General features: G+C 39.1%; 1 protein-coding gene and 1 long non-coding RNA gene across 3 annotated transcripts; one reads left to right on the top strand and one right to left on the bottom strand.

The window, feature by feature from the left end:
* Window positions 1-13381: 13381 nt before the first annotated feature.
* Window positions 13382-16064, bottom strand: LOC126733232 (uncharacterized). 2 transcript variants are annotated; one of them, XR_007659647.1, is made up of 3 exons: window positions 15807-16064; window positions 14860-14948; window positions 13382-13680 (listed from the first exon to the last, which is right to left on the bottom strand). It is a non-coding gene; the product is annotated as an uncharacterized LOC126733232 (long non-coding RNA). The 2 variants fall into 2 exon arrangements; XR_007659646.1 differs by having other exon boundaries at window positions 14887-14948; window positions 15807-16062.
* Window positions 16065-19076: 3012 nt separating this feature from the next.
* On the top strand, window positions 19077-21146 carry LOC126733230 (cytochrome P450 71AU50-like). The gene is made up of 2 exons (XM_050436453.1): window positions 19077-20026; window positions 20422-21146. Exons 1-2 carry the CDS (start codon window positions 19145-19147, stop codon window positions 21034-21036), a joined length of 1497 nt encoding a protein of 498 aa, XP_050292410.1. The 5' UTR covers window positions 19077-19144; the 3' UTR covers window positions 21037-21146.
* The last annotated feature ends 365 nt before the right edge of the window (window positions 21147-21511 follow it).

The following is a 21511-nucleotide window of genomic DNA, read 5'->3' on the forward strand; positions in this document are numbered from 1 at the left end:
TGTAAAGTAAACTAAATGTTTTCAATTTGAAGAAGAATGAGAGATATAAAGTGAGATAGAAACCGACAAAGGGTACTGGAGTTTGTGGGTCTTAAAGTGTAAGAGTTTTAATTTACATATTTATTCTCGTTAGTTGAAAACTTGTTAGTGGGTATGATGAGGGTATTTTAGGCATCAAAAATGAGAAATCCAAAAAGGGGAAGCTCCTTAAATAGTAGTATAGATCAAAGATTTTGAAGCTAAAAACCTGAGTTCTAATTTAAAGGTGAGAGAAAAGGGGATAAGGATAATTGTTAATGTTTTTATTTATTATTTTTTAATAAAAATAATTTTAATTGGAACTGTGTTTTAGACCTACGTAAGAGTTAATGAGAAATTGGAATTAAAAAAAAAAGTTGGAATTCATTTGAAAAAAAATACCATGCTTGAACATATATTTTTTTTTAATATTAAAATTTCGATAGCTAGATACGGTGCTTGAGTTTGGGAGAAGTTTGTTGTGATTAGTAACCTATGTTACTGGGTGGTTTTGGTTTAGTAGGAAGTTATTGCAAGGAAATTGCAATTGATTGTGTAAGTAGGGAGAGTGGTTTTGGTTTTGCATGCGGAGTGAGAGTTTTCTTGATCGAGTGTTTTTTTTTTTTTTTTTTAATGATGGGATAAGGATAATAATTATTTAAAAAAAAAAAGATAAGAATAAGGGTTCTCCCCATTAAAAAAGAAAAAGAAAAAAAAAAGTAAGGGTTTTTAAAAAAAAAAAAACTAACTTATCGTGAAGGAGAGGAGAAAAAAAAAAGGAGATCTTGTAAAAGAGATTTTTTTTTTTTTTTTTTTAGAGAAGAAAAGTTGGTTGCCGTATTTTAATAGGAGTAATTGTAGCAAATTTGAATTTTAGTAGTGGTTTAGTGGATGTGAAGTTATTTTGTAGTGGATAGGAGTCATTATAGCAAATTTGAATTTTAGTAGTGGTGTAGTGGGTGTAAAGTTATTTTGTAGTGGGTTGTTTAAAAGTTAGATATATAATTTTAATTGATTTTCCTCCAATTTTGTCCAGGTGTGGGGTATTTTGGAACCAAAAAAAAAAAATCTGGTCCAAACAAGTAACCCCCTTAAATAGTAGTATAGAAAATTGATAAGAATAAGGTTTTTCCCCATTATAATAATAAACAAATAAATAAATAAAGTAAGGATTTTTCTAAAAAACCAACTTAATGTAAAGGAGAGGAGAAAAAAAAAAGGAGATCTTACAAAATAGAATTTTTTTTTCAGAGAAGAAGAAGAAGAAGAAGAAGAAGAGAGTTGGTTGCCGTATTTTAATAGGAGTAATTGTAGCAAATTTGAATTTTAGTAGTGGTTTAGTGGATGTGAAGTTATTTTGTAGTGGGTCATTGTAGCAAATTTGAATTTTAGTAGTAGTTTAGTAGATGTAAAGTTATTTTGTAGTGGGTTATCTAAAAGTTCGAAATATAATTTTACTTGATTGTCCTCCAATTTTGTCCATGTGTAGGGGCAAGTTGGAATAATAAAAAATCTGGTTTAAACAGTAGAAACTCCTTAAATAATAATATAGATAATATTTAACAAATAATTTTTTTTGATAGGAAAAACAAATAAAGTCGTTGATTTGACTTTTCAAAAGAGAAAAAAAAGTTGTTAATTTGGTCTACTTTTCTTTAATTTATTTGTTGTTGTTTAAACAATATTATGGGTCTATTTAAATACAACTTATTTTGTTGAAAACTGAAAATGCTGTAGTAAAATAATTTTTAAATATGTGAAAAATTACTGTTCACTCTTTTTTTACTGTTAATATGCCTTGGTGCACTATTCATGTCCCATAAACAGTGCACCAGGTGCTGGTCTTAAAAAAAAAGGCTGAAAACGCGCAAAATGTGAAACGTGAATGTGGATCCAAACCAAGCTTACATGTATTTTTACACACTTTTTCACTCATATATTTTCAAAAAATACAGACAATATTACTAAAATAACATTCCCGAATGGCCCTTATTTACTATCAGAACAAGAAGCTTGATAATGTTTATAGGGTCCAAAATCTTTTACACGGAGGAGTGTTTTAACTCACGCGCTATCGCATTCGTATTGGCCTCTAATTTTCTAGTAGTCCAAGCGATTCTCACTGTTTTTTTCGTAAAATCCAAAAACAAAGATGTGCTTATCTTGAATCCTTGAGGCAGTCCGTAGTTGGTAGTTAATACAACTTGAAATCAGATTTGCAAATCTCCATTTTTTTTTCCTTCATAAAATGTTAAAATTATTATCAACTTTTTTTAATTAAAAAAAAAAATGACTTACAAATTAACTTGACAATGCGTAATATTTCAAGTTTCAACGACAAAATATACACTAATCTCATTACACATGCTCCGCACGTGAATGAGACTCTTTTTTTATTTTGAGTTTAATGTAATTTTTCAATTTGAATTTATCTTTGTTAGTGGGGTTATATTGGAAGAGATTTTTAAGAAACTAAAATTTATGATTTAAAATGAAGGAAACTGCTTAGATTAGTGTATGCTAGCTGTAGGTGAACAATTTGGTGACCCAATCCTTGTCACTCAAGTCTTGGTCCAAAAGGTCCCACACAATGAATTTTTGTAGAGTATGGGCTAAAGAACTCAGTTTCAGTTAATTTAAACGGTTTGATGCATGAGTTAAAGGAATACACAAACAAGAACAAAAATGCCACTGTGTAGAAAGGTCTCCAGAAATGATAAGGCTAAAAACTTGATTAATAGATATAGATCAATGCAGTCAGACTTCTCTACAGTATTCTCTCCTTTTTCTCCCGTCCCTTCTCTTGGGGGACTTTTACATATTATATAGGCCATTTCCCATCATCTGGGCTTTACACTTGTTGATCATCCAAACCCCCACTTGAGCACTTGCCCCATCAGACACCCCTCTCAGTTATTTGTGAGTTGCGGTAGCCTAGGTAGCACTGTTCAGGGGTCTTCTCCTCATTAATGCAACCAGAAGAGTACTTGTAATGCATTTAATGTGGTGGTGGCAGTCTTTGCTAAAATATTTCGAGTTTCCTTCCTTTTTACGTATTTGGAAGATGGACTATAGTGGCTTGGATGTACCTTTGCTCCAGATTTTGCAGTATCCGAGGAGAAATTACTCTTCGGACATGTTCTCTTTGCCCCAGTGGGCCTGGATAAGGATTGCTTGGACCACGCTGACTCCTCGGAAGGGCTGCGTCCTCGAACGGGCTTAGGGCCCAGCCAGCCTATTATTTTGGGCCGGTCCCCACAATAACTCCTCAAAACTCCGGTTTTTGATCTCCTTCCGAGGAGAAAAACGGGGTTTTGACATTACAAATGATGGAATTAATTAGCTCCTGATTCACACGTGTGGGGGCAGTTACTTTTGACGCGCTACAATTTACGAGGCGTGATTATTTACTCCATGCAGCTTCATGTCTCCCTTATCTAATGGCGAGGCACAGATCCAACGGCTGACATTCTTCCCAGAATTCTTGAGCGGGAGTGATTTCCTTTTTTCGCCTAGCTATATAAAGCCCTAAAGAGACTCGTTTTTCTTTTTTACTAGCACATAAGAAGTTCAGAGAACTCCAGCGCCCAGAGATTCACGAACGTTTACGACCTTCATATTTCTGTAGCCATTTTTGCGAAGCATCCTTCCTTGAAAAGATTTCCAAGTGTCTTGGTGATTGTTTGTTAGGACACCCGTAAGTTCCGCTTGCTTCGTTGCTTCAAATTTCTCCTCGGCTTTCAATTTTCATCTCGGTTTTCTTTCCATCCCTCCAGTTTAACTTAGATGGGTAGATTCAAGGATCTAGTAGATACCCCGGCTATCATGAAGGCTTTTAGGGCAAAATATCATATCCCACCGGGTGTGGTTCTGCAGTACTGTCCCCCAGAAGGAGTATTAACAGATAGAGACGTGGATCAAGTCGTCATTCCCATGATTGCTTTTACAGAAGGAGGAATGACACTTCCCTTGCGTAGGATTACTCGGGACTACTTGTTCCACCATAGGTTGACACCGCATCAGTGCGCTCCAAACATGTTCAGGATATTAGGCAGCATAGATGTCCTGAACGAGCAGATGGGTCTAGAACTTACTTGGCATGATGTGGTTCATTTGTACGAGTGCCACTACATCGAGAAGGGGGGTATTATCTTAAATCTCTGTCCGAGATCGTTAGGCTAATCTCCTACCTCCCCATATCCAATAAGACTATGAAGGATGATTTCCTCATTGCCTCAAGAGAATGGAGCAATGGTTTTCATTGTCCAACTCGGGCAGGAATTCCAGGTGCGGCGCCTCTAGGGCCAATCCTTTAGGGAGGGGGCTTAGCTCTTTAGATGCATTCCTTTTTTTTTGCTTAAGAATCAACAAATTTTATAACTAACCATAATCTCCTTCTTTGCTATTTTGTAGATAGAGCTCAAGTTGCTCCTCGGTTGAGCCACATAAACGTTTCGGCCTTGAACTATCTTTTGAGGTCAAAAATCTACATTAGCGAGGACAGGCAACTACACCAACCCCTATTCCGTGCCTTCCAAGACATTGGCCACGCCATAAGAGCTGGTAGTCCGAGATTAGCTAGGATTGACGTGTCCAAGCCCAAATTTTTAGCCCGCCACAATCTCAAGCCAGTCATTTTGCCCCGCGTTCAAAATCCTCCACCAGTTGCGCAATTGCCTCCACCAGACAATCTCAAGGTTGCCGCACAACCTGAAGAAGAAGCTGAATCATCTCGTCTTTCTCTAGAGGAGGAGATAGACGAGTTCTACTTCGAAGAAGATATTCCCAAAACTCCTCTGATTGAGCTTTCAGATCCCGAGGGAGAGCAGGACCGAAATTCAGTGGTCGGCGTGCCAATTGTTATAACCTGCTCGGACTACTCCTCAGACGAGGAGGTAGATAATATGGCCTCCGGCAAAGGAAAAAGCCTACGTGAGTTGATGGCCTCCCGAGGCAAAGGTTAATCTTCAAAGGCGGCATCTCAGTCGCAGACCCTATTCTTCCTCCCATTGCTCCTCAGCTCCCTTCTGATCCCGACCTAAAAGTTAACCCAGACCTGAAGAAGAAAAGGCCGGTTGAAACCCTTGAGGAAGGCGAGGTACGCCCCGCCAAGGCAAGTAGCAAAAAACCACCTGGGAGCAGAAGAATAAAAGGGCTCCCCCCGTAGAAAGCCGGGATGAAGAGAACCGGGCCGAAGTGCGTGTTAATCCGCGCACTTGGAGCCCGAAGCTCGAGGTAGACGGGGTTGCCATTCTCTATACTGCCACGGTCCGAGAATACAATAGGAGTCGAGCGGGATATATAGCTGAGGCCCTAGAGCAGCCAGTGCTCCTTCCCTGGGACATGGAGGCCTACAGGCGATTCTCTCAGCCTGAGCTCTTTCTATCCCTCAAGAGGGACCTTGCAATGGTAAAGTGAGTCTTCTAACCTTTGATAAAATCATTAGACTTTGTCACATTCTAAGATATTGTTTTGTTGTTTTGTGGGCAGATTACTCAACAAGTGTTTGTGGCCAAGGAGTACTGCCGCAACAACCGCAATTTGGCTGAAGTTGAGGCTTAGTCTCGTGCCGAAGTGGAGAAATCTGTAGGGTCCCTCAAGCAGGAGAATACTGAACTCTCGGAGAAGTTCAAAGAGGCAGAGAAAGGCCGCAAGAGTGCTCTGGCCGAACTGAAGAACGCTGAAACCCAAGCTAAAGATCAGCGCCAAAAATTGTTCATGACCGAGACCAACCTTGCCACTGAAAGGCAAACAGTGTTGGATCTCAAGGCCACGTTACAGAAAGCTACGGAGGAGGTCCGGCTGGCTAAAGAAGAGGCTCAACTAGTTCGGGAAGTAGCCGAGGCTGAAAAGAAAGCTTCTTATCAGCTTGGGGCGGAGGAGACTAAAGCCAGGCTCTCTGAGGAGCTTCCAGAGGTATACAGGGACTACTGCAGCATCTCATAGGCTCATGCCCTTGATGTTACAGGGGTTTCTGCAGACTCGGCCTTGAGGTTGCTCGAGAAGGTCTTCTTCCCTCCTGAGATCTAAGAGATCCCTGACGGCGCCCCTGAAGCTTCTGAGCAGGCCCTAGTTATTCCTGATGCCATCCCTTTGCTTGATAAGGCCAAGGATCCTGCCAAGGAGTCCGTCTCCGAGGGTCTTGGGGCAAATTCCCAAGCCAAAGAGGTTCCTCCTCCTCAGCCAGAGCAAAAAGAGAATCCTCCTGCTGAGGCTTAGCTTCTAGGTTTTCTTTTTTTATTGTATTTTCTTTAAAATGGGAGTTGTCTTACCTTTTGCTCTTTTGTAAGGACCTCCATTTGTATTATTCTCAGCTTATTAATATAGAATGTTCTTTCTCCCATTTCTCTTTTTGTATTTATGACCAATGGTGATATAATTTCATTACTTTGTTCAAAATTAATACTACTGCTCCTTTAGTTGATGTTTGCAACAATCCTTAAGATTCTACCAATATAAACAAATGAGAAAATGAAGTTCCATGCGGCAAACTTAGAACAATAGATACTATTATACTAAGCTACGAACGTACCTTAAGATTGCACAAGAGTCCTAAGTTGTTAATTTCCCCCTAAGTCTGTGGTCCGAGGAGCCATACAGGACTTAGGTTCTGTTTAAAACTTGTATAGATGTCTCAAGTTATTAATTTCCCCTAAGTCTGTGGTCTGAGGAGCCATGCAGGACTTAGATTCTGTTTAAAACTTGGATAGAAGCCATAAGTTGTTAATTTCCCCTAAGTCTGTAGTCTGAGGAGCCATGTAGGATTTAGGTTATGTTTAAAACTTGTAGAGATGCCATAAGTTATTAATTTCCCCTAAGTCTGTGGTCCAAGGAGCCATGCAGGACTTAGGTTCTGTTTAAAACTTGTATAGATGCCATAAGTTGTTAATTTCTCCTAAGTCTGTGGTCCGAGGAGCCATGCAGGACTTAGGTTCTGTTTAAAACTTATAGAGATGCCATAAGTTATTAATTTCCCCTAAGTCTGTGGTTCGAGGAGCCATACAAGACTTAGGTTCTGTTTAAAACTTGTATAAATGTCATAAGTTGTTAATTTCCCCTAAGTCTGTGGTCTGAGAAGCCATGCAGGACTTAGGTTCTATTTAAAACTTGTATAGATGCCTCCAGTTATTAATTTCCCTTAAGTCTGTGGTCTGAGGAGCCATACAGGACTTAGGTTCTGTTTAAAACTTGGATAGAAGCCATAAGTTGTTAATTTCGCCTAAATCTATGGTCCGAGGAGCCATGCAGGACTTAGGTTCTATTTAAAACTTGTAGAAATGCCATAAGTTATTAATTTCTCCTAAGTCTGTGATCCGAGGAGCCATGCAGGACTTAGGTTCTATTTAAAACTTGTAGAGATGCCATAAGTTATTAATTTCCCCTAAATCTGTGGTTCGAGGAGCCATGCAAGAGTTAGGTTCTATTTAAAACTTGTATAGATGCCATAAATTGTTAATTTCCCCTAAGTCTATGGTCCGAGGAGCCATGCAGGACTTAGGCTCTGTTTAAAACTTATATAGATGCCATAAGTTATTAATTTCCCCTAAATCTGTGGTTCGAGGAGCCATGCAGGACTTATGTTCTATTTAAAACTTGTAGAGATGCCATAAGTTATTAATTTCCCCTAAATCTGTGGTTCGAGGAGCCATGCAAGAGTTAGGTTCTGTTTAAAACTTGTATAGATGCCATAAATTGTTAATTTCCCATAAGTCTGTGGTCCGAGGAGCCATGCAGGACTTAGGTTCTATTTAAAACTTGGATAGATGGAAACGAACCAATGGATATGCGATGATCATGGAACAAAACATAGGCGGAGCTGTTTTCATTAATAATAATATCTTCTTAGATTATTTACATTCCACGGGCGAGGTACAGTTTTTTCATCTAAGTCTTCTAGGTAATAAGCACCTATTCCGGCCACAAATGTGATGCGATATGGTCCTTCCCAGTTGGGTCCCAACTTGGCCCAGGAAGGGTTCTTAGCGCTACCGAGAATTTTCCTCATCACGAGGTCGCCTGGACTCAAAGGTCACAGCTTTACATTAACATCATAGCCCTGCTTTAGCTTCTGGTGATAACAGGCCATATGGATCATTGCTTTTTCCCTTTTTTCCTCAGCCAAGTCTAGACTTCTCCCCAATAACTCATCATTATTTTTTGGGGTAAAAGTGCTAGACTTTAATGTGGGGAAACTGTTCTCGATTGGGAGTACGGCTTTGGCCCCATAAGTCATTGAAAAAGGAGTTTCGCCCGTTGACCATCGCGGCGTCGTTCGATAGGTCCATAAAACGTGGGGGAGCTCTTCCACTCATCTCCCTTTTGCATTATCCAATCTCTTTTTCAGCCCGCTCACTATGACCTTGTTCACGACCTCAACTTGCCCGTTTCCTTGGGGGTATGCAGGAGTGGAATATCGGTTTGTGATTCCAAACTCGCAACAGTATTCCCTGAAGTTCTTACTGTCAAATTTAAGACCGTTGTCCGAGATGAGGGTGTGAGGAGTTCCGAAGCGCGTAATAATGTTCCTCCAAATGAATTTCTTGGAACCCACGTCCCTGATGTTGGCCAAAGGTTCAGCCTCTACCCATTTGGTGAAATAATCGGTGCCGACTATTAGGTATCGCTTATTCCCTGCTGCTTTAGGGAAAGGACCGACAATATCAAGACCCCATTGAGCAAACGACCAGGGGCTGGAGAGGGGGTTAAGGACTCCTCCCGGCTGATGGATATTTGGGGCGAATCTTTGGCATTGATCACACTTCTTCGCATATTCTTGGGCTTCTCTCTGCATGTTCGACCACCAGTATCCCTGGGTGAGTGCCCTGTGCGCCAGCGATCTTCCTCCTGTGTGACTTCCACAAATCCCCTCATGTAGCTCTTCAAGCAAGGACTCGGTGTATACATAATAGGTACAACCCAGAATAGGAACGCCGGTATAGCTTGTGGTCTTTTGACAACCAAAACCGAGGAGCATTCCTCTGTATCTTCTCGGCCTCCAGTTTTCCTTCTGGTAATGTATCGTCTTTGAGGAAGTTCATTATAGGATCCATCCAGCTGGGATTCTTTCTAATCTGATGGATCCGAGCTATGTCTCTTCCGGTTGAACTTGTCTGGCATAAATCCTCAACAAGGATCATTCGTGGCAGATCAAGTGTAGAGGACGTGGCAAAAGTGGCCAGCGAATCCGCATGTGTGTTCCCACTTTTAGAAACATGCGTCAGGTTAAAGGATTCAAAGTCTGACTGCAGGCGTTTGACTTGATCGAGATACTCTTGCATTCTAGCATCTCTAGCTTCTAACTCACCCATCACTTGGCTAACGACCAATTTGGAGTCCGAGAACGCTTCCATTACCTTTCCGCCCAATTTTTGAACCATCATCATTCCTTGAAGCAAGGCCTCATACTCGGCTTCGTTGTTCATAGCTGAGAACCCCAGTCTTATCGATTTTTCAATGGTAATACTTTCGGGCGATATCAGAACTAGCCCGATCCCAGATCCTTTTTGGTTGGCCGCGCCGTCCACGTAGACTTTCCAACGTGAGATCTCTCGTATTGAGGTTGTGCCAACCGATTTCCCATCCATGTCTTCCTTCTCTATTATTGTTTCTACAGAGGGTTCAGCGAATTCTGCGACTAGGTCCGCGAGGACTTGACCCTTGACAGAGGACCTAGGCATGTATTTAATATCAAAGGCCCCTAAAAGTGCACTCCACATGGCAATCCTTCCTGTGTAATCGGCGCTTCGAAGTATTGATCGAAGGGGAAGCTAGGTTAGAACAATGACTGTGTGTGCCTGAAAGTAATGGGGGAGTTTTCGCGTGGCATGCACCACTGCTAGAATTGCTTTCTCCAATGGTAAGTAGCGCACTTTAGCCTCATGTAACGATTTACTTACGTAATACACTGGTCGCTGTATTCCATTATCATCCCGTATCAGTACCAAGCTTACAGCATGAGGGGCTACCGCTATGTATGCGAACAGTACCTCATCCGCCTTAGGGCTAGACATGATGGGTGGTCGCGACAAGTATTCTTTGAGTTGCTGGAAGACCAGGACACAATCCTCCGACCACTCAAACCCTTTCCACTTATTTATTAAGAGGTAGAAAGGTCGGCATCGGTCTGCAGATCGTGATATGAACCAGTTCAACACTACGATCATGCCAGTGAGTTTCTGCACCTCTTTCGGATTCCGAGGAGCCTGTAGGCTATTAATCGCTTTGATTTGATCTGGGCTTACTTCTATTCCTCTGTGAGTTACCATATAGCCTAGGAATTTCCCAGATCCGACCCCAAATGAACACTTGGAAGCATTGAGCCGCAACTTATGCTCCCTTAAGATGCCAAAGATGATCTCCAGGTCTTTCACGTGCTCAGACACCACCTTGCTTTTTACCACCATATCGTCTATGTAGAATTCAATAACCCTGCCTAGCTGAGGTTCGAACATTCTGGTCATCATCCTTTGGTAGGTTGACCCTGCGTTCTTTTGTCCGAAAGGCATCACCTTATAGTGGTCATTTCCAACAGGTGTCATGAACGCCGTTTTCTCCTGATCCTCTAGTGCCAGTGGTATCTGATGATAGTCTTGGAAGGTGTCCAGGAAGCTCATTCGAGGGTAGCCTATAGTCGCATCTACCAATCGGTCAATTCGAGGTAACGGGAATGGGTCTTTCGGGCATGCCTTGTTCAAGTCTGTGAAGTCCACGCAAACTCACCACTTCCCTGTTTTCTTTCTTACCACCACCATATTTGCCAACCATTCGGGGTAAAAGACTTCTTTAATAGCCCCTATCTTTTTCAGCTTTGTGACTTCGTCTCTAACGGCACTGGCATGTTCTCTCGAGGGATGTCGGGGTGGTTGCTTCTTTGGAATGGAAGATGGGTTAACATTCAAATGGTGACAAATGAGACTAGGGTCAACCCCCGGGGCATCGTAAGCGTCCCATGCAAATACGTCAACGTTTTTCCTCAGAAATCCAACCAGCTCCTCTTTTTCTTGAGGAACTCTGAGCCGACTTGGAAAAATCTCTCTGGATCGTTTTCAATGGTAAACTTTTCCAGACTTTCACACCTTATCTCCTCAGCTAGCCCATTGATTTTCCTTGCCAAGGTGGTTGATTGCTATAAGTTTTCAGAAGCCGAGAACTCAGCATTGGACTTACATGAGATGGCGGCCACCATACATTGCCTAGCCATGGCCTGATCTCCACGAATCTCTTCCACTCGGCCTCCGAATGGGTATTTTACCTTTTGATGAAGTGTAGAAGATACGGCCTCTAGGGCATGGATCCATGGCCTGGCTACTATCGCTATGTAGGGCGAGTAAGTATCGACCATGATAAAGTCCACTTCCACTACCTCTGATCCGATTTGTATGGGTAATCTGATCTGCCCTTTAGGTACCACAATTTTCCCTTTGAAGCTGATAAGGGGGGAGTAATAAGCCGTTAAATCCTCTGGCCTTAAGTTCAGCCCCTTGTATAGATTAGGGTACATTACCTCTACTGCACTGCCTGGGTCTACTAGTACCCTCCTCACATCGAAGCCTCCGATTCTCAGCGTAACCACTAAGGCATCGTCGTGAGGTTGGATAGTTCTCCTCTTATCTTCGTTCGAGAATCCTAATATTAAAGAGCTTCCCTTTTTAGACCTTTTAAATTCACTTTCCCTATCCTCGGCAGAGAGCTGAGCCACGGACAGCACCCTGGAAGGAAATAAGCCGGTTCTTCCTAGAGCAGCGAGGATGACGTGTATCGTCCCCGTGGGAGGTCTTAGTGATACATCTTTTTGAGGCTCTTACATTTCCTGGCCCAGATGACCGTTTGAGGGGTGTAAAAGGTGACGTAACTTTCCTTCTCGGACCAGCTAATCCAAGTGATTCCATAAATTCTGGCAATCCTCAGTGGTATGCCCATGGTCCTGATGATAGTGACAATACAGATTCTGGTTAGGTCTCAAAAGGTACCCAGCCATTTTTCCTGGCCACCTGAAGAAAGGTTCGTTCTTGACTTTCTCCAGAATTTGCTGTACTAGCTCTCTGAACACGGCATTAACCGTTTGCATGCTGTTTTGTCCAGCCTGTCTCCAAAAATCTCTCCTCGACTGGTTATGGTTATATCGTTCCGACCTGTAATCATTCCCTTTGGGGGGAATGATCTTCTCCTTTCCTTTTCCTTGTAGCTGATCTACTTCCACCCTTTTGTACTTATCAATCCTATCCATCAACTGATGAACATTGGCAACGGGTTTACCGGTTAAAGATTTCCTTAAGCCATGCTCGGTGGGGAGACCGCTTTTGAATGTGCTGATGGCGACATCATCGTGGTTCTCATCCAACTCGTTATACATCTCCCAATATCTATCCGAATACGCCTTTAGGGTCTCTCCCTTGCGCATGCACAGGGATAATAACGAACATAGGGGTTGAGGGACTCTGTTATTTGTAATAAAGTGAGAACAAAAAGCCTGAGTGAGCTACTTATAGGAGCCTATGGAATTTGTTTTCAGGCTATTGAACCATCTCATCGCCATTGGACCCAAGCTGGACGGGAAGACTTTGCACATTAGGGCCTCATTTTGGGAGTAGATGGCCATTCTTTGGTTAAACTGGCTCACGTGCTCCACTGGGTCTGCTCGGCCGTTGTAGATGGTAAATGTAGGTTGATTGTAACGTCGAGGTAATTTAGCTCCTTCTATCCTGTGCACGAAGAGTGATCTAGAGATCTGGTCTAGTGCCCTGTTCATAGCGTCATATCCCAAACCCTTACTGGATGGGCTCTCATACCTTCACATAGGGCAAGACTCCTTCTCATAAGAAAAGGTCTCACTTGGGGGTGTTCTCGACCTCCGTCGATAACTCACGTCCTCCTTGTTAGAGGATGCATCTGAGCTGGAGGGAGATCACTTTCGCTGCGCACGTCACAACTTTCTTTTCAGGTCATCTATCTCTCGCTGCATGGCCTGATGGTTGTTTCGCCTTTGAGATACGTGACTACTTATTTGGGTATGACTTTGGCTCGTCTGGGTAGTATGCACACTTCCCTCATGATTCCTTCTGTTGCTTGGGTTGAAAGGATCATTTTGCCGCTGAGACTCAATAGGTTCTATCTATTGAGGGTTAGTTTGGTGGGGATTCTCCTGGTGTGAACCTAGTCCTGCCATGCTTAACCGTTGTGCTTACTAACACTTAAGTTCTTCCCACAGACGGCGCCAATTGTAGGTGAATAATTTGGTGACCCAATCTGTCACGCCCCAAACCCGATACCTGGATTTGTGAACATGACCGGCATGCTAATATCAAGCCTAAACCTGATATTAACAAGAACCAACTTAACTTTTACAAAACTTTTACCAAAAGCTTTGTTCTTTCTTTTCAATCCTTGTTTCTTTACTTAAATTATATAACCTTTCACTTGACATTCAGAGCATCTACATTGTACTCCAAAGAATAATATAATCCACCAATCATTTAAGTTCCACACTTTCACATAATACATCTCTTAATACTTTAAGGTGTACACTTTCATTTGATCCTAAAATACACAATACTACAAAGCTAAACATAAAATTACTAATTTAGGATCTATACATATAAAACTAAAACCAGCTCCTTCCAAACTCGACTAAGGCTCCCTCTGCTCCAAAATAAAACCTGCTAACTAAAAGAGTGGAAGGGGTGAGCTACACAGCTCAGTAAAGGTAAAATATATGAGAATTCAATAAGGATGCATGTAAATCATTTCATTTTATGATTATTTCAGATAGGAGAACGTCTTTTCATGCATAGTATTTTATACTATTTGTGATAATAGCTTATACGCTCTTCATAGGAAAATAATTGTTCTCCTTTTTCTTATCAGATTAATATTACCAAAAACTTTCAGATTAAACTTCTATCATTTTCTACAAAGTCACCATATATACTCTCATTACAAAATAATCATTTTAACGTAAATCAATTAATCGGCAACTTTGTATTAAACTAGAAACATCTTGACCCAATAAGAAAACCTTTCTTTATAAATCTCTTCTCATAGAATACTATAACTTTCATGATCATAAAACTTAACGTTTCATAAAAACAAATATCTGATACTTTTAAACATAAACTTGTACTTTTATCAGAAACTTTACCTTTATAGCATAACAGAACTTCAGAAACTTTTATCTTTAATGAACAGCTTTTCTTTTCATTAGAAACTTCTTCTTGCCATGAGAGTTTTCACTTTTCACAATACATTTAAACAAAATAATTCTCTCATGATTAATAACATAACATGGCTGTTCATAAATAACTTATTGGTTAGCCCATATCTGATAAGTCTGTACTTATTTGGGAGGCTTCTAGCACCACAGTGCTAGGCATCCAGCATTCCCCACAATGCCAGGTATTCCCGGGATTACATCATAATACATATCTTTCAACCATGGGGGTAGGTTGGCTTCCCCCACAAGTTGGCCGTAACCAACAAGGGGCGGGTACAGCAGAGCCAGTCCCACTTAATGGCCAATCATATAACATTTTCCATGGAAAGCTAGTAATTAACCCCTACTAGCAGAGTTCAAATCACCAGAAGACATAACCCGAAAACATTTTATACTTTACATCATACTGAAATTTCTTGTTTTGCATGACATTTCATGATAATAACATTTCCATTCTTTTCTTTAAACATCATGTTCGTGAAAATTAGTAATGGCATCAATATGCTCAAATCATATACATAGAGTTTCGAAAATGCACGAACACATCTTTGTCAGAATAATGATTACATGCCATATCTCTAATCAAAAACATTTTAGCGCATAATATACTTTAAAATAACCTCATGACTTACCAAATGCCCATATAACTTATCCCTTACCTAAAAGTAGAGGAACCGAGAGCCTAAAGTCGAAGGAGCTTAGACTTGGATACTGGTAACACCTAAACCATAAATCGAAGCTTATTACTATCCATAATTTCCTTGTCATAGACTCACGCATTCATCTCAAAGCCTATTTCTTAGAATCAAGGAAATCCTAATCCCACCTCAACGAGGTTCCCACAAACAAAAATACAGTCATCAACAACAAGTACAAAATCCTAGAGAAACCAACATTCTTATATTAATCCCATATCTCTAGAAGAGCTAACTTTATTTCAAAATGTGCTTTAAGGTTAGGGCAATAATGCATGCATAAATATAAAATCTTTTAAGCATGATCATGTAACTATATACATTCATATGATAACATACAACACGTTGGGCAAAACAGCTTCATACGTACAACCGTCTCATGGTTTAGAACCCCTTTCTTTGAGTCAAAGAATAAACTCATGATTTACTAAAAATCACGCAAGACAGCATACTCAAATCTGTCCTGTTAGAAATTCATGCAAGTTAGAAATTAAACCATTATTTTTATGTTCATCCAGATGCTGTGAGACCAATGCAATAACAACCACAAGTGTCTTAGGTTTCATAGGAATTTTCCCTAGCATCCAAATTCACTATATACAATTTAATACATAATTTAACATGCATGAACACAGAATCTGTCACAGTGACAGCTTCAGTACATATTCTTATAAAATCATCAACAAATAGCAATAGGCCTTAATTTCATTTGGGTATTTTTATACCTATAATTAACGTACTAAAATATGTTATCAAACATTAAATAAACCATAATATCATCAAATCTTCAAATCACTAAAATAGAATCATAATTCAGCCTATAAAATCAGGATAGAGGTTAAAGAGGTAGAAATAAACAAATGAAGTTTTGATTACTTAATTACCCCCAACAATTTGAAGCTGAAACCTTAGGGTTAATTGTTTAATTTCTTCTTTATAGAGGAATATATTGTGTTGGTGAGAAACGGAGGGCTGCCGTGTAAAAGCAACAAAAGAAGAGAGAAAGAAGAACAAAGAAAGAGGAAAAAGGAGTAGAGAAAGCGGGGCTGGACTTCTGATCTGATGCAGCCAAGAAAATGACAAAAGTATGAAGACTTTTGGGGCAACAAAATCAGATAAGAGAGGTGGAAAATTGGGGTGGATACGTGTATGTCTAGGGAAAGAAAAATCCCACCCACTTTTCATTTTTTTCTTGCATTCACACTTATATATATATATATATGTATGTATGTATATATTCTTTGCATTCACACTCATTTACAAAGAATAATATCACTTTACATACACACACACACATATATATATATATATATATCCTTACCTTTATAAAGTTATATCCATCACATTAAAAGAGCATATATGTTCTATAATATCTCATGCATCATACATAGTTAAAACACCAACAACTATAAATATATATATATATATATATATTTCATAACTTAACCACTTAATATAGTTTTGTACATACTTAGTATATATTTAAAATACTAATAGCAATTTAGTTTTGTATAATCTTTACAATCCTCATTCCATGGCATTATAAAATAATATGCTTATTAAATACTTTTTTATTAATTATAAAAATAAAGTGGTTTAAAATAGTAATTAGCCACTTAAACACATGGTTTAATTATAAAGTTAGGTTGGGGTGTTACACAATCATTGTCACTCAAGTCTTGGTCCAAAAGGTCCCACACAATGAATTTTTGTAGAGTATGGGCTAAAGAACTCAGTTTCAGTTAGTTTAAACGGTTTGATGCATGAGTTAAGGGAATACACAAACAAGAACGAAAATGCCACTGTGTAGAAAGGTCTCTAGAAATGATAAGACTAAAAACTTAATTAATAGATATAGATCAATGCAGTCAGACTTCTCTACAGTATTCTCTCCTTTTTCTCACGTCCCTTCTCTTGGGGGACTTTTACATATTATATAGGCCCTTTCCCATCATCTGGGCTTTACACTTGTTGATCATCCAAACCCCCACTTGAGCACCTGTCCCATCAGACACCCCTCTCAATTCTTTGTGAGTTGCGGTAGCCTAGGTAGCACTGTTCAGGGGTCTTCTCCTCATTAATGCGGCCAGAAGAGTAGTTGTAATGCATTTAATGTGGTGGTGGCAACCTTTGCTGAGATATTTCGGGTTTCCTTCCTTTTTATGTATTTGGAAGATGAACTATAGTGGCTTGGATGCACCTTTGCTCCGGATTTTGCAGTATCTGAGGAGAAATTACTCCTCAGACATGTTCTCTTTGCCCTAGTGGGCCTGAATAAGGATTTCTTGGGCCACGCTGACTCCTCGGAAGGGCTGCGTCCTCGAACGGACCTAGGGCCCAACCAACCTGTTATTTTGGGCCGGTCCCCACACTAGCTTTTAGGAAAAAAAAAATGTATCAAACATGTATAAAATATATTTAAATAGAAAGGGTTCTAATTTTTAGGAAAAGAAAGTTTCTTTAGTATTTTTTTTTTTTTAATTACAATTTTAACCCTAATTTCTATTTTTTAAGAAGGGTTCAGTTAAGGGCACATATTAGTAAAATCCTTTTGTTAGGTTCTAAAGTGTAGGACTTTATGTATTTAGAACTTTAATTTGTATTATTGGCAAACCATGATCAAAACAATGTGTTTAGAAGTGTTTACAGCTAGCTCAAAGTTGTATGTCGATGTAAAGTTGGAATTGAGTGTTAAGCAGAAAGCACTGTGGCTTTCGACCTAGCTCAATCAATCGAAGTTTAGGCTCGACCGATCGAAGCTCGGGCAGATTGCTTTTCTGCAGAATTTTCCAACTCAGCCCTAATTGTTTTAAAACGTTTTTAGAGTTTCTTATTTGTCCTAAGTATAAAAGGCAAACTCTAGCCACGTTTTAGTGTTGATCATATTGCGGTTTGTATAAATCTCTTGTGAGATCTAGAGGAGCTTTCCTTTACACAAACTTAGGGTTTTCAAGGAGGAGATATTCTCTACACCTTGATGATCAAAACAGTTGCTGCCATTAAAGCTTAAAGAATACACAAGCGGGGTGCTTGTAGCTGGTGGGAATCCAAGAAAGAAGGAGTCCGTGGATTCGGAGCTTGCACGTGGTCGTGTCAGTAAGTTCTACTGGTTAGTAACATTAGGAAGTCAAGCGGGGGTGCTTGTAAGTCCTTTTGTATGAACTTCGATTCTTTCTGATAGTGGATTCAAGTTTACCTTGAGGATAGCTAGGTCAAATCCTCCCTAGGTTTTTACCGGTTTGGTTTCCTGGATGATCATATCTTGTGTTATTTATTTTCCGCTACTTTACTTGATTTGATCTTTATTATTGTGATAACCTAGACTTGCTTAATTGGACTAAGTAACAACTTGCCTAATTACCTAGGTTTAATCAATTGTTTAAGGGGTCTAAAAACTGTCTCCTTTTAAGAATAAGAATTATCTAATTAGATTAGGGGGTATTTTTGACATTTTTGAAATTATAATTAACTTTTTGAATCTTCTTAATATATAAAGATAATATATTGCACACGCATGCGTACACAAACATATCTTTACTCTCTTTTTTTATAAAAAGAATATATATATATATATATATATATTATGAATAACACATCCATTTATAAAATTCATATAAGTAAAATTTGTGAAAAATGATCATCTGCATTTAGAATTGATTTACTTTATAATTTAGATTAAATATTATAAACTTAAAAGTGTATAGATTACTAAGTCATTTTAAATTATGTTTCAGTTTGTAAACCTTTATATCTAAGAAATAAAGTTTTAATAGTGAAAATCCTATTTCAAATTTGTAGTATAAGATCACTTTCTTATTTTTTTTTATCCTATACATTTACCATTCTTTTAATTAAACAACTAAAAAAAATACTCAATCTTAAAAGAGTAGAGAAAATGATAATTAAACAACTAAAAAAATACTCAATTTGTAAAAGAGAGAGAAATGTGAAGTAGATGATATTTCATCGTAATAAAAATTTATCGGATAATCCTAGAATACAATAATTTAACATCAACAAAAATACTAAAGCCTACTGCTTACTATATTTGGTAAAAGAAGAAAAAGAAAAAAAAAATCTTCCATACGTCAGCCCAAAATATCTAAAGTTTATTGTCCGTTTGTACGATTTCCGTGTCATAAATAACAACTCCGTATGTTCATCAAAAAAAAAAAAAAAAAACAGAGCTTGCCTTCTCCAGCCAGTGCGCTCAGCCTTAAAAATGCCCACCATGGCTTGGACATGGATCATACTCTCACTTGTTTTGCTTGCTTATATCCTAGTACAATGGAAAAGCAAAACCAAGAGGAAGAAATTACCTCCTGGTCCAAGAGGCTTCCCTATCTTTGGGAACCTTCATATGTTAGGAGAATTCCCTCATCAAGATCTTCATCAACTAGCTCAAAAACACGGTCCTATCATGCATTTGCGCTTAGGGATGGTACCTACCATTGTTGTCTCGTCCCCTCAAGCTGCCAAGCTATTCCTTAAAACACATGACCTTGTTTTTGCTAGTAGACCACCTAATGAGGCTTCAAAGCACATCTCTTATGAGCAAAAGAGCTTGGCCTTTGCTCCATATGGTTCTTATTGGCGCAACATACGTAAGATGTGCACCCTTGAATTACTTAGCAACCTCAAAATCAATTCTTTCAAATCCATGAGAAAAGAAGAGCTTGACCTATTGATAAAGTTCATTCAAGAGGCAGCACATGAACATGTTGCTGTTGATCTCAGTGCCAAGGTTTCATCTCTCAGCGCAGATATGAGTTGCCGTTTGGTGTTTGGGAAGAAGTACATGGACAAGGAGTTTGATGAGAGGGGATTCAAGTCTGTAATCCAAGAGGGTATGCAGCTAACCGCAACTCCTAACTTAGGTGATTATATTCCTTATGTTGCACTCCTTGACCTTCAAGGGCTAACTCAGCGCATGAAGGCTGTGGGTAAGATATTTGATGCCTTTTTGGAGAAGACCATTGATGAGCATGTCCAATCCAAGGATGAAAGTAAGACCAAGGACTTTGTTGATGTCATGTTGGGCTTCATGGGATCTGAGGAATCTGAGTACCGAATTGAACGGCCCAATATCAAAGCTATTATCTTGGTAATTATTCAAAGAACTTACATGATATTAGTAAGGAGTCAAACACATCATATATCAAATCGTTAAATTAATAATATAGTCAAAACTGATTCTTTATGTTTGTGTCGAATTAATTGTATTAGGGGAAAAAAAACGATTCTATATGTTTGTGTAGAATTCAATTATGTACCAAATATAATCTTGTGTATACAACATGATCTCTAATTATTTTTTATTTATACTATCCTATCTACTTAAACACTAATTTTTATAAGAATTAATCAAGTTGAAGCTAAAGCGGCATCATTTGCTAGAATCAAAATTTAATTCTAGTGTAGTTTCTTTACTAGTCGATCCCAATGATTTTGGGATTAAGACTTGTTTGTTGTGATTTTCTAACAATGATTTTCTTACAGGATATGCTTGCCGCCTCAATGGACACTTCAGCAACAGCAATTGATTGGATGCTCACGGAACTAATCAGGCATCCTCGTATAATGAAGAAAGTCCAAAAGGAGTTGGAAAATGTGGTGGGCTTAGAGAGGATGGTAGATGAATCTGACTTGGATAGCTTGGAGTACTTGGACATGGTTGTAAAAGAAACCATGAGGCTACATCCAGTAGCACCTTTGTTGATACCTCATGAGTCATTGGAAGATTGCACTATCAATGATTACCACATACCTCGTAAGTCTAGACTCTTAATAAATGTATGGGCAATTGGGAGAGACCCAAGTGTTTGGACTGAGCCAGATAAGTTTAATCCAGAGAGATTTGTTGGGAGTAACATAGATCTTAGAGGACATGACTTTGAGCTTATCCCATTTGGGTCTGGGAGAAGAAGCTGTCCAGGAATGCAATTGGGTCTAACTGTGGTTCGGCTAGTGTTAGCACAACTTGTTCATTGCTTTGATTGGGAGCTTCCTAATGACATGTTGCCAACGGAGTTGGACATGACCGAAGAGTTTGGTCTCACAACTCCTAGAGCCAAGCACCTACTTGCTATTCCTACTTATCGCCTTCACAAGTGATAACGTGTTCTTTTTGGTTTTTGTTGTCTAGACTACTAATTAAAGTGCCAGTATGAATGTCTAGATTTGTGGTTGTTTACTTCTACTGCATTTGCTCATTTTGTGGATCATATTTTCTGCTGTACATACCTATCATTTACAACTCTATAAGCTACCTAGACATGGCAATACGGGTCAGAATTTTCTGACCCGACCCGACCCGAAAAATACTTGACCTGAACCCGATTTTTTTTACCCGAAGCAAAAACAAGTTGACTCGTGACCCAATCCGACCCGAATAACCTGTGACCCGACCCGTTAAAAAATTCGATAAATTTTTTTTTTTTTTTAATTACGTCCTGATACTTTATGCATAAGTATCAAAACTAATAAATTAGTAATAAAGCATCAGTACACAACCGTCCATCAATGCTGGACAGTTTACCCAAAAAAAAAAAAAAAAAATCAATGCTTGACAGTAAACAACTAAGACAAG

Source organism: Quercus robur, chromosome 6 (assembly GCF_932294415.1).
Source record: "Quercus robur chromosome 6, dhQueRobu3.1, whole genome shotgun sequence".
Lineage (NCBI taxonomy): Eukaryota > Viridiplantae > Streptophyta > Magnoliopsida > Fagales > Fagaceae > Quercus > Quercus robur.

Excerpts from the sequence above, each read along its gene's own strand:
- LOC126733230 (XM_050436453.1), top strand. The coding sequence starts at position 19,145 with ATGCCCACCATGGCTTGGACATGGATCATACTCTCACTTGTTTTGCTT. Across the intron at positions 20,027-20,421 it reads ATATCAAAGCTATTATCTTG|GATATGCTTGCCGCCTCAAT; the intron begins GTAATTATTCAA and ends ATTTTCTTACAG.